Below are 13,886 nucleotides of genomic sequence, written 5' to 3' on the forward strand. Positions count from 1 at the left end.
TTTCAAACTTTTGGTGTCTTTATGATCGGGAAAAGATTCTCTATCTTTTCATAAGAGAAAATAATATTTTTTTTTTTTTTAAATTTGGCCGACCCTGAGAACGAGTTTCGGAGAGGGCCTGTCGACCCTCAAAGGGTTAAGGGCAATGTGTGGTGTAAATATTATGCAGAAAATTCGGAGTGTGGAAATTAGGAGAAGGTGTGGAGTTAATAAAAGTATTAGTCAGAGGGCAGAAGAGGGGTTGTTGAGGTGGTTTGGTTATTTAGAGAGAATGGATCAAAGTAGAATGACATGGAAAGCATATAAATCTATAGGGGAAGGAAGGCGGGGTAGGGGTCGTCCTCGAAAGGGTTGGAGAGAGGGGGTAAAGAAGGTTTTGTGGGCAAGGGGCTTGGACTTCCAGCAAGCGTGCGTGAGCGTGTTAGATAGGAGTGAATGGAGACGAATGGTACTTGGGACCTGACGATCTGTTGGAGTGTGAGCAGGGTAATATTTAGTGAAGGGATTCAGGGAAACCGGTTATTTTCATATAGTCGGACTTGAGTCCTGGAAATGGGAAGTACAATGCCTGCACTTTAAAGGAGGGGTTTGGGATATTGGCAGTTTGGAGGGATATGTTGTGTATCTTTATATGTGTATGCTTCTAGACTGTTGTATTCTGAGCACCTCTGCAAAAACAGTGATAATGTGCGAGTGTGGTGAAAGTGTTGAATGATGATGAAAGTATTTTCTTTTTGGGGATTTTCTTTCTTTTTTGGGTCACCCTGCCTCGGTGGGAGATGGCCGACTTTTTGAAAAAAAAAAAAAATATATTTTTTTTTTTATTTTTATTATCACACCGGCCGATTCCCACCAAGGCAGGGTGGCCTGAAAAAGAAAAACTTTCACCATCATTCACTCCATCACTGTCTTGCCAGAAGGGTGCTTTACACTACAGTTTTTAAACTGCAACATTAACACCCCTCCTTCAGAGTGCAGGCACTGTACTTCCCATCTCCAGGACTCAAGTCCGGCCTGCCGGTTTCCCTGAATCCCTTCATAAATGTTACTTTGCTCACACTCCAACAGCACGTCAAGTATTAAAAACCATTTGTCTCCATTCACTCCTATCAAACACGCTCACGCATGCCTGCTGGAAGTCCAAGCCCCTCGCACACAAAACCTCCTTTACCCCCTCCCTCCAACCCTTCCTAGGCCGACCCCTACCCCGCCTTCCTTCCACTACAGACTGATACACTCTTGAAGTCATTCTGTTTCGCTCCATTCTCTCTACATGTCCGAACCACCTCAACAACCCTTCCTCAGCCCTCTGGACAACAGTTTTGGTAATCCCGCACCTCCTCCTAACTTCCAAACTACGAATTCTCTGCATTATATTCACACCACACATTGCCCTCAGACATGACATCTCCACTGCCTCCAGCCTTCTCCTCGCTGCAACATTCATCACCCACGCTTCACACCCATATAAGAGCGTTGGTAAAACTATACTCTCATACATTCCCCTCTTTGCCTCCAAGGACAAAGTTCTTTGTCTCCACAGACTCCTAAGTGCACCACTCACTCTTTTTCCCTCATCAATTCTATGATTCACCTCATCTTTCATAGACCCATCCGCTGACACGTCCACTCCCAAATATCTGAATACGTTCACCTCCTCCATACTCTCTCCCTCCAATCTGATATTCAATCTTTCATCACCTAATCTTTTTGTTATCCTCATAACCTTACTCTTTCCTGTATTCACCTTTAATTTTCTTCTTTTGCACACCCTACCAAATTCATCCACCAATCTCTGCAACTTCTCTTCAGAATCTCCCAAGAGCACAGTGTCATCAGCAAAGAGCAGCTGTGACAACTCCCACTTTGTGTGTGATTCTTTATCTTTTAACTCCACGCCTCTTGCCAAGACCCTCGCATTTACTTCTCTTACAACCCCATCTATAAATATATTAAACAACCACGGTGACATCACACATCCTTGTCTAAGGCCTACTTTTACTGGGAAAAAATTTCCCTCTTTCCTACATACTCTAACTTGAGCCTCACTATCCTCGTAAAAACTCTTCACTGCTTTCAGTAACCTACCTCCTACACCATACACTTGCAACATCTGCCACATTGCCCCCCTATCCACCCTGTCATACGCCTTTTCCAAATCCATAAATGCCACAAAGACCTCTTTAGCCTTATCTAAATACTGTTCACTTATATGTTTCACTGTAAACACCTGGTCCACACACCCCCTACCTTTCCTAAAGCCTCCTTGTTCATCTGCTATCCTATTCTCCGTCTTACTCTTAATTCTTTCAATTATAACTCTACCATACACTTTACCAGGTACACTCAACAGACTTATCCCCCTATAATTTTTGCACTCTCTTTTATCCCCTTTGCCTTTATACAAAGGAACTATGCATGCTCTCTGCCAATCCCTAGGTACCTTACCCTCTTCCATACATTTATTAAATAATTGCACCAACCACTCCAAAACTATATCCCCACCTGCTTTTAACATTTCTATCTTTATCCCAAAAAATATATATATATATATATATATATATATATATATATATATATGTATATATATATATATATATATGTATATATATATATGTATATATATATGTATATATATATATATGTATATATGTATGTCTATATATATATATGTATATATATATATATGTATATATATATATATGTATATATATATATGTATATATATATATGTATATATATATATATATATATGTATATATATATATATATGTATATATATATATATATATATATATATATATATATATATATATATATATACAGTGGATCCTCTACTTGCGAGTTTAATCGTTCCATGACCTTGCTCGCAACTGCATTTTCTCTTTTGCAGAATCAATTTTCCTCATTTAAATTAATTGAAATGCAATTAATCCGTTCCAGTGGAATTCTGTACTTCAATAATTTTGCTAATATCAGCTCTATGGCTTATTTATCTATCTCACTTCATCTAATATGACATAATAAACAATATAAATAACATAGAAACCTGATATATACTCTAAAATGAATAAAATATGTCATTCATGTAGTGGTGTGGGCGGTGTCAGCGGTGGACGAGTTTGTCTGGAGACCGGGCAAAATACTTATGAATAATTTTGCTAATATCATCTATACGGCTTATTTATATATCACAGTTCATCTAGTATGACATAACAAACAATATGAATAACATAGAAACAAGATATATACTCTAGAATGAATAAAATATGTCATTCATGTAGTGGAATGGGTGGTGTCGGCGATGGACGAGGAAACCGGGCAAAATTCTTCATGAATAATTTTGCTAATATCTATACTGCTTATTTATCTATCACAGTTCATCTAGTATGACATAACAAACAATATGAATAACATAGAAACATGATATATACTCTAGAATGAATAAAATATGTCATTCATGTAGTGGTATGGGCGGTGTCAGCGGTGGACGAGAGTTTGTCTGGACACCAGGCAAAATTCTTCATGAATAATTTCGCTAATATCATCTATACCGCTTATTTATATATCACAGTTCATCTAATATGACATAACAGACAATATAAATAACATAGAAACACGATATATACTCTAGAATGAATAAAATATGTCATTATGTAAGAGGTGGAGGCGGCCACAACCGCTCCCTCTTTGTTGCGGTAAGCACTGCCATATAGTGACGGCCTTTTGAAGCCGTCTATTATTATAATTATTATATGTAGTACATTATATATGTATTATTGTACATATTATTATTATTGTATTATACTATTATTATTATTATTATCGTTACTATTATTATATAAATTATTTGTAATTTTTATTCACACAAAAAGTATAAGATTTACTGTTATTCCTTATTGGAATGGACAGTGACATCATTTGTTTACACTGAAACAGCCAAGCAATGGACCATTTCTCCTAGGTTGAGCTGAATTTCAAGGCACTTTTCGTCATGAAAGCAATCAAAATCATATCTATTTCTGTAATATATCTTCCATTCTATCAAATGAGACCAAAAAAAACGAGAATACAACCATAAAAACCATTCGAAATTACCACTAAGGGGTGGCTAATTGCTGAGAAGTGAACTCCATTATTTATGCTTAGATTTCTTTCAGTTTTGGTGTACATTAAGAAGCATCTTTCCATCATACATTGCCCAAGTTTCAATAAGATAGTCCAACAAACAAATGAGATACAATTCCCGAGATCAAGAGCAAGAGACCCTCACCAGTGTCAAGGAACCTGCTTTGAGGTCTGCTCGCTTGTGGAAATTTTATGAATGTACATTACTGTATATATGTAGATACTATACAGTGGAACCTCTACTTGCGAGCGTGTCCACGTGTGAGTTTTTCCAAATACGAGCAGTCGATGCATCGATTTTTTGCTTCCATACGCGAGCAAAATTTCCACACGCGAGCAGACCTCAAGGTAGGTTCCTTGACACTGGTGAGGGGCTCTTGATCTCGGGAATTGTATCTCATTTGTTTGTTGGACTATCTTATTGAAACTTGGGCAATGTATGATGGAAAGATGCTTCTTTATGTACACCAAAAATGAAAGAAATCTAAGCATAAATAATGGAGTTCACTTCTCAGCAATTAGCCACCCCTTAGTGGTATTTTCGTATGGTTTTTATGGTTGTATTCTCGTTTTTTTTTTGGTCTCATTTAATAGAATGGAAGATATTTTACAGAAATAGATATGATTTTGATTGATTTGATGACGAAAAGTGCCTTGAAATTGAGCTCAACCTAGGAGAAATGGTCCATTGCTTGGCTGTTTCAGTGTAAACAAATGTATTCCAATATGCAGTTGTGAATGGGTTGACATATTTATACAATTATTGCAATAAGGAATAACAGTAAATCTTATATTTTTTGTGCGAATAAAAATTACAAATAATTTATATAATAATAATAATAATAATGATAATAATAATAATACATGTAATATGTATAATAATATGTATAATAATAATATGAATAATAACAACACGTATAATAATAATATAATAATAATAATATAATATGTATAATAATAATACATATATAATAATAATGTACTACATATAATAATTATAATAATAGATGGCTTCAAAAGGCCGTCACTAGATGGCAGTGTTTACCACAACAAAGAGGGAGCGGTTGTGGCCGACTCCACCTGTTACATAATGACATATTTTATTCATTCTAGAGTATATATCGTGTTTCTATGTTATTTATATGTCTGTTATGTCATATTAAATGAACTGTGATATATAAATAAGCCGTATAGATGATATTAGCGAAATTATTCATGAAAAATTTTGCCCGGTCTCCAGACAAACTCGTCCACCGCCGACACCGCCCATACCACTACATGAATGACAAATTTTATTCATTCTAGAGTATATATCATGTTTCTATGTTATTCATATTGTTTGTTATGTCATACTAGATGAACTGTGATAGATAAATAAGCAGTATAGATGATATTTGTGAAATTATTCATGAATTTTGCCCGGTCTCCAGACACTCTCTCGTCCACTGCTGACACCGCCCATACCACTACATGAATGACATATTTTATTCATTTTAGAGTATATATCAGGTTTCTATGTTATTTATATTGTTTATTATGTCATATTAGATGAAGTGAGATAGATAAATAAGCCGTAGAGTTGATATTAGCGAAATTATTGAAGTACAGAATTCCACTGTAACGGATAAATGGCATTCCAATTAATTTAAATGAAGAAAATTGACTCTGCGAACGAGCAAAGGTCATGACCTTTAATCCGTTCCATGACCTTGCTCGCAAGGTCATGGAACGGATTAAACTCGCAAGTAGAGGTTCCACTGTATATGTATGTATGGAGGTAAAGAAAGGAATGTGTTAGAGTATAGTGGTACCAACACACTTATATGAGTATGAAGCATGGGTTGTAAATGCTGCAGCAAGGAGGAGGCTGGAGGCAGTGGAGATGTTGTGTCTAAGGGCAATGTGTTGTGTAAATATTATGCAGAGAATTTATAGTGTAGAAATTAGGAGGAGCTGTGGAGTTACTAAAAGTATTATTCAGAGGGCTGAAAAGGGGTTATTGAGATGGTTTGGTCATTTAGAAAGGATGGAGCAAGATAGGATGGCTTAGAGGGTGTATAAATCTATAGCAGAGGAGAGAAGGGGTAGGGGTCATCCTAGGTAAGGATGGAGGGAGGGGGTAAAAGAGGATTTGTGTGCAAGGGGCTTGGACATGCAGCATGCATGTGTGAGCATGTTAGATAGGAGTGAATGGAGGTGAATGGTTTTTGGGCTCTGACAACCTGCTGGAGTGTGAGCAGGGTAATATTTTGTGAAGGGATTCAGGGAAACTGGTTAGCCAGACTTGAGCCCTGGAGGTGGGAAATACAGTGCCTTCACTTTAAAAAGGAGGGGTTTGGGATATTGACTGTTTGGAGTGACATCTAAACTGTCGTATCTGAGCGCCTCTGCAAAGACAGTGATTATGTGTGAATAATGGTGAAAGTGTTGAATGATGGTGAAAGTGTTTTTCTTTTTTGGGTTACTCTGCCTTGGTGGGATATGGCTGAAGTATTGATATAAAAAAATGCATTCATGTAGATACTGTAAATATATATATGTATATACTGGTAATGATGTCAACACTTACGGAAAGGCAGAGATTGAATGAATGATGGTGAATATAGTTTTCTTTGGGTAACTGTCTTAGCAGGAGATGGTTGTTGAGGTAAAAAAATATACATAAATATATGCATGTATGTGCAGAATTTGATAATGGTGAAAACTGATGTAACTAGAACAGGTGTTAATTTCATTGTTTCAGGTACAAATGCCCAGATCCCAACAATAGATATTGTGGAGCTGAACACAACTATCAACCACTTATATTGTCTGAACTCCTCTGACACTTATCAAGACTGCTTTGCCAACACAGCCAAAAACTATACCTATAGCCTGCCCATTTCAAGATTCATGCGACACACCAACCTTACATTGCACTTCAGGTAAATGTTTCATGATGCATAATATTATGTATGTCATTACAGTCTTTTCTGTTAGCTCTGCAACATTTAGTTATTATTATTACAGCTTCTCCTTATTTAGTGACATAATCATTTACTGACCACTCAGACTTACGACCAGCTCTCCAACCAGTATGCAAACCTAAATAACATATATTAGAGCTGATTTCCTCTATCCTGTTTATTACACTATACAGTACACTCTTGTATAAACATTTAAAAAATGATCAATTCACTTACTGACCTACTCTTAGGAACGGAACCCTGTCGTTAAGTATCCCCCCATATCTGTGGGGGATACGTTCTAAGGACCTGTGATGTATACTGAAACTGCAGTGTACATTACTTCCTTTTTTTTTTTTTAAAAACATCAGCCGTTTCCCACCAAGGCAGGGTGACCCAAAAAGAAAGAAAAAAAAACTTTCATCATTCAACACTTTCACCATCACTCATACATAATCACTGTCTTTGCAGAGGCACTCAGATATGACAGTTTAGATGTCTCTCCAAACTGCCAATATCATACCTGTTATAAAGTTTAATTGATAAGTTACGCACAATAAGTCGAGAATTATCACTTTTTCACTGGTGGGAAGCACTTCTCATGACTTCTCTTAGGCTTTGAAAAACTGCCACTATCACTACTATTGCACTACGGTGCCATTATTAAGCAAAATTAAGGCTTGTTTTTGGGCCATGGTAAACCACAGATATGAGGTCCTACTGTATTACTAATTATTATTATTAACCATTTGACTGTTTCAGTACATCTTACAAGCCACCGTGTTTGATGTATATATACTCAAAAATTCTAGCGGCTTCAAATCAAGCAGGAGAAAGCTGGTAGGCCCACATGTGAGAGAATGGGTCTGTGTGGTCAGTGTGCACCATATAAAAAAATCCTGCAGCAATCAGTGCATAATGAGAAAATAACGCCAACTGTGTTTTTTGGATTAAAACTTCGACTTTGCGGTGTATTTTTGTATAGTATTTATGGTTGTATTTACGGTTCCCCACCTCTCACACTGAACCCCAATGGCTCTAACCCTGCCAATCTAACCTTTCCTGTGTACCCCACCTTTATAACGCTCATACAGTTGTAGTGAGTGGGACAACTGAACATATCTCTGTTAGCAGAGATATGTATGTGGCATCTTTGACTGACACATGAACACATTGGCCTAGTTATATTTTTTTTTTCAACAAGTTGGCCGTCTCCCACCGAGGCAGGGTGACCCAAAAAAGAAAGAAAATCCCCAAAAAGAAAATGCTTTCATCATCATTCAACACTTTCGCCACACTCACACATAATCACTGTTTTTGCAGAGGTGCTCAGAATACAACAGTTTAGAAGCATATACGTATAAAGATACACAACATGTCCCTCCAAACTGCCAATATCCCAAACCCCTCCTTTAAAGTGCAGGCATTGTACTTCCCATTTCCAGGACTCAAGTCCGACTATATGAAAATAACCGGTTTCCCTGAATCCCTTCACTAAATATTACCCTGCTCACACTCCAACAGATCGTCAGGTCCCAAGTACCATTCGTCTCCATTCACTCCTATCTAACACGCTCACGCACGCTTGCTGGAAGTCCAAGCCCCTTGCCCACAAAACCTCCTTTACCCCCTCTCTCCAACCCTTTCGAGGACGACCCCTACCTCGCCTTCCTTCCCCTATAGATTTATATATTATATATATTATTTTTTATGCAATTTTGAGTTCTATACAAAATTTGATTGGCTTTTTTGAGGGCTAATTGAATGTAACCCTATTTTTCCCATATGTTCTTCATTTCAGTTTACACACATTTTTGATTACATCATTTTCAAGACCTTAAACTACTGTGTTATCTGTCAAAAGTAGTCTAGTATACATGAACTATTCTGACTGTTACAGATGCATAACTTATTTAAATTTCTAAACAGATGAGGTGTATAAAGAAATTTGTCTGTTACAGATTCATGGCAGATAATTTTGACAGGCAGCCCTCCTTCTGTGCCAACTGCAGCGACAGCATTCCCTCGTTTCCATTTGAGCAGTGTTCTGATACTGGCACTGTTCTTTCCCCTTATGATGTGGTGGAGAGTCATGGTCCCCGTGACCATTATGTTACACTTCTTAATGTTGGAATGTGGCATCAGGTTGCCTACAAGTTCCGTATACCAGTTGTTGAGGGGGCCGAGGTTAGTTTTTTTTTTTTTTTTTTAATTTTTAGCATTGCCTCTTAACATTTGTCTATAAAAAAAACAAAAAGGCACAATAGCATGACTGGAACAATACACAGATAACCCGGACATAGGAGAGAGGAACTTACGATGACGTTTCGGTCCAACTTGGACCATTTACTAAGTCACACTGTGTGGGTTATTTGTGTATTACTTCCATCTTTTCCATTACTTCTTTAGTGTGCCTTAACACTGTTGCATATGTTTCCTTACACCTGTTGAGCCTGTTCACCTAGCAGTAACTAGGTACTGAGTGATGGCTAACTGTTGTTGCTTGTCTTCCTGCAGGGGGTAGTACTATACTCTAGATAGGGTTGAGCTTTGAAAGGAGCTGAGGTAGGATAGCAGCTTTTTGACTTGAAATTCAAAAGTGTAAAAAAACATCTATTGCAAGTGATATAGTGCTGGAAACATTGTGGTAGACCATCAAGTGTGTGTGTAGCCAGAGTGGCACTTGAATGTGTGTACCTTACATAGCACTTCATTGTGAATAGCCAAAAGCAAGTGTTCATTGATGTTTCTCTTAAAAACACAGCTTTCAAAAAATTATCTTTTCAGTTATTTGCACACTAAATTTTTTCTAATTATTTCATGTATAAAATCTTTTATCTGAATACCTATACAGAGTAATTCTGTTGATTAATATATCTTTCATTTTAATGCTGATATGATTATACATGTACATTATTTGTGCCAAGAACCTTGGCTATAAAGATTAATATAAAATTTGTATATTTCAGGATCCCTGCAGCTTCACACCAGAGTATGTTGGAGAAAAATATTATGAATTAAACTTTATATTTCATAGAGTCTGTACTGAATAAAGCAAACAAATTTATGATTATCACATATTCTAAATTTATTTTAAGCATCAATCATTCATGTTTATTCATAAATACCCAAACCATTTTCATTTCCATGACAATGTATTATGGCCATACATCACAGTTATAGAAGTATTTTTTCCATTTTACATCTGTAGTTTGTTTTTGTGAACATTTCCAGTTTCTTCTAAGCAAATCTTGAGTACCTCATTTAGCGAGTTTCATTTTGCATATGTGAAAATTAAACCTAATGTTTAAATGTAGCTCAAATTAATAATCTGTAGTGGGCAATTAATTGTAAGATGTGGCCTGTTGCAAATACAGACATATCACGGATCTGATTAGGCATAGATTATGATGTACTGTATATGTAAATATTTTGTAAATAGTTTAAATTAATATTACACGCTTCAATTAAAATATTTTTGTTTGTATCTGTTGGATGGTAGGATCATGGCAGGTAAAGTAATCAGGAATAAAGTTAACTTTTATAAGCTTACTGATTTTATAACATGATGACAACTTAATGATGTACAAAAGTAATATTTACTATAATATTATTATAAGAAATGTCTACCATGTTACAGATCTCTTCATACCATTTGTCAAAAGTTTTTATGGAAATTTTGCCAGTGATCAGCAAGTTCACAGATGCTAGCCTTTTAAGGTCATCAGATTACCATGCTCAGTCACCTAAAATTTATGTATTTTTATTCCTTACTAATAATCAAAGTGTTTGACAATATACTTAAGCTGTACAGTTAGAGTAGCTTACAATATAGTTCTATTGCACATTATCTGTTGTCTCATGTGGGATTCTATGGTGATTCTTAATAAGGAAAGGTTTCTTCTAACTTGACGTGTTTTACACTAGAATTTTTTATTGCAGGTTTTATTTTTATGCCTTGCTTTATGTAGCTCATGGGACATAAAAATCACTTTTTGAAATAATAAAAAGTTTATTTATGTTGGAATGGGTATTTTTTCATTTTACTACAATTTTTGTTTATTGTACAAAATGAAAATGTTTTATATGCCGTGTGGCTTGGTAGCTCAGGCTATATGATGTCCGGTATGCCTTGCTAGCTCAGGCAATATGATGCTCAGTGTGGCATGGTAGTTTAGGCTGTATGATGTCCAGTGTGGTTTGGTAGTTCAGGCTACATGATACCATGGTTTGGTGGCTCAAGCTGGTCTATCTAGGGTAATTCCTTGGATTCTCTCACTCATTACATTACAGACAATATGAATACATAGCTTCAAACAGGTTTGTATTTAATGACACTGCCCATCACCTTGCATAATAAAACAAAAAAAAATTCCTTTTTATTACCCATCACTTTTGTGGTGCTACTTTACCTGGTATTCATTTTACAATTATTATATGTAGTGTGTGCCTGTTTCAAGGCATGATGTATTGCACTATTGTATTACCTTGCCATCATTCACAAATATCAGCACAGCTTGTCAAATATTTCATGTTTGCAAGTGCAATTGTTATTCTTGGTGGGGCAAAAAGTTACCACAAGTTTTGTTAAGTTTTTTATTTGTTGTCATTGTTTTATGTCATAAAGAGTTCAAGATAATATATGCTAAAGAGTAGGATACAGTAGATATAGACACTCAGAAATTCAAGTTGTAATTACCTTTTATAGTACAGTGGTATTCTAACTAACTCTTCTGTTAAAATACAGTATTCATGATCTCACTTGTTACTTTAGTCAATGCTCAATTTGTATTTTGATTAATTGCTTAAACTTTAGAAATATTAATTAAAGGTAAGGCTCCTTTTCTATACATTCCTAAACTTTTCTTCCATAGTATTTGAAATTTAGCAGAATTTTTTAAAATTACCTTGAACTCTGACTTCTACACTTTCTTGTGCCAGACAACATTTCTAGCAAAAAAAAAAAAAATTCTGGATATTAGGACATGTATAGCTTTGATTAGGTCATGATTTCATGATTGTTAGTGACATAATATGTGATATTTGTAACTTCAGACACACATTCCAAGAGTAATATAAAATGTTATAGACTTAATACTTTCTAGTGTTGTAAATATGGGTTAAGCTTTGTACAGAAGAATATATGATTGATATTTCATATTTAATAAATGTACTTATATTATACTATTTTTTTTTTTTATAAAATCCTCAAGAAATTTTAGCAGTTGTAAATGCTAAAGGTTCCAAATACATTGATATTCTATCTGTTGCATAGAAATAGATGGCCAACTTTTTCTTGGTAACAGTTTTCATATGTACTGTATGAAACCTGTTATTCTTTAAAAATGTATTTTTTGTTAATATTTTTGGGTGTCTGGAACAGATTAATTGTGTATTTACATTACAATATTTCTTATGGGAAATATTAATTCAGTTTTTGTATGTTTCGGTTTTAGACTGACCTTCTGGAACGGATTAGGTATGAAAACCAGAGTTCCACTGTATCTTTATTCTGAAATGTTTCGCCCACACAACATTTTACATCAGTTGAATACAGAGGTTGTAGATATGGAGACAGCAGAAGCTGAACTGAAACTACAGGTGCTTCTTGACCTATGATGGGGTTATGTTCTGAGGAACCCACCGTAAGTTGAATATGAATACAGTGGAACCCTGAGTTTCGAACGCATCAACTATTGAACGCTTCAAGTTTTGACCGCTTTTTTCGCACCAAGTTTGTCCCGAAATCGAACGTGCCCTTTGTTTAGAACCGCATACCAGACCTGTCCGCCTGCCCATGTCCCCGCGCAGGCGTCGTGAGCCAGTCTGGCTTAGTTTATGCTTGAGTGAACATTAACCTGTGTGCTCATTTAAATATTTCACAATTAATTCATTGTGTTTGGTGCTTGTTTATTAAGTGCAACTGTAAAATAAGCTACCATGGTGGTGATGATGGTGGTGGTGGATGGTATTGGTGGATGGTGATGGTGGATGGTGATGGTGGATGGTGGTGTGGTGGTGGATGGTGGTGTGGTGGTGGATGGTGGTGTGGTGGTGGATGGTGGTGGTGGGTGGTATTGGTGGATGGTATTGGTGGATGGTGGTGGATGGTGGCAAGCTGAAACAAACCATCTCTGCAACAGGTTCAGTGACAGAACCATGTCCCATTTTAGGGAAAGCTTAACCCTTTGACTGTTTCGGTCGTATATATACGTCTTACGAGCCACCGTGTTTGACGTATATATACTCATAAATTCTAGCGGCTTCAAATCAAGCAGGAGAAAGCTGGTAGGCCCATATGTGAGAGAATGGGTCTGTGTGATCAGTGTGCACCATATAAAAAAATCCTGCAGCAAGCAGTGCATAATGAGAAAAAAAACTCCGACCATTTCTTTAATTAAAATGCCGACTTCGTGGTCTATTTTCGTATAGTATTTATGGTTGTATTCTCGTTTTCTTGGTCTCATTTGATAGAATGGAAAACATATTATAGAAATGGAGGCGATTTTGATTGGTTTTACTATGAAAAGAACCTTGAAATGGAGCTCAAAGTAGGGGAAATGGTTGATTTTTGGGGAAATGGTTGATTTTTGCCAATGTTCAAAAGTAAACAAATGATGTCATTGTCCAATAAATGTCCAAGTAGCCATTCTAATATGCAGTCATGAATGGGTTGACATTATTTATACAATTATTACAATATTGCAGTAGTCTGCATAACAGTAAATCTTCTATTTTTTGTTTGAATAAAAATTCAAAATAGAAAGCAAGAGTAATATCAGAGGGGCCTGGAGACGTGACTGATGAACAAAG

General features: G+C 36.1%; 1 protein-coding gene across 8 annotated transcripts in view; it reads left to right on the forward strand.

Moving 5' to 3' along the window:
- The window catches only part of LOC128690775 (myelin regulatory factor-like protein), a 300,340-nt gene extending 288,083 nt beyond the window's left edge, over positions 1-12,257 (forward strand). For 6 of the 8 annotated variants that reach the window (XM_070088405.1, XM_070088399.1, XM_070088400.1 and 3 more), the window contains 3 exons: positions 6,851-7,052; positions 9,035-9,260; positions 10,043-12,257. In XM_070088405.1, coding sequence (XP_069944506.1) covers positions 6,851-7,052; positions 9,035-9,260; positions 10,043-10,126 — 512 coding nt within the window. In that variant the 3' untranslated portion in view covers positions 10,127-12,257. The remainder of the gene's footprint in view (positions 1-6,850; positions 7,053-9,034; positions 9,261-10,042) is intronic. The other 2 variants (XM_070088401.1, XM_070088406.1) reach the window with 1 other exon arrangement.
- Positions 12,258-13,886: the final 1,629 nt, after the last annotated feature.

Source organism: Cherax quadricarinatus, chromosome 24 (assembly GCF_038502225.1).
Source record: "Cherax quadricarinatus isolate ZL_2023a chromosome 24, ASM3850222v1, whole genome shotgun sequence".
Lineage (NCBI taxonomy): Eukaryota > Metazoa > Arthropoda > Malacostraca > Decapoda > Parastacidae > Cherax > Cherax quadricarinatus.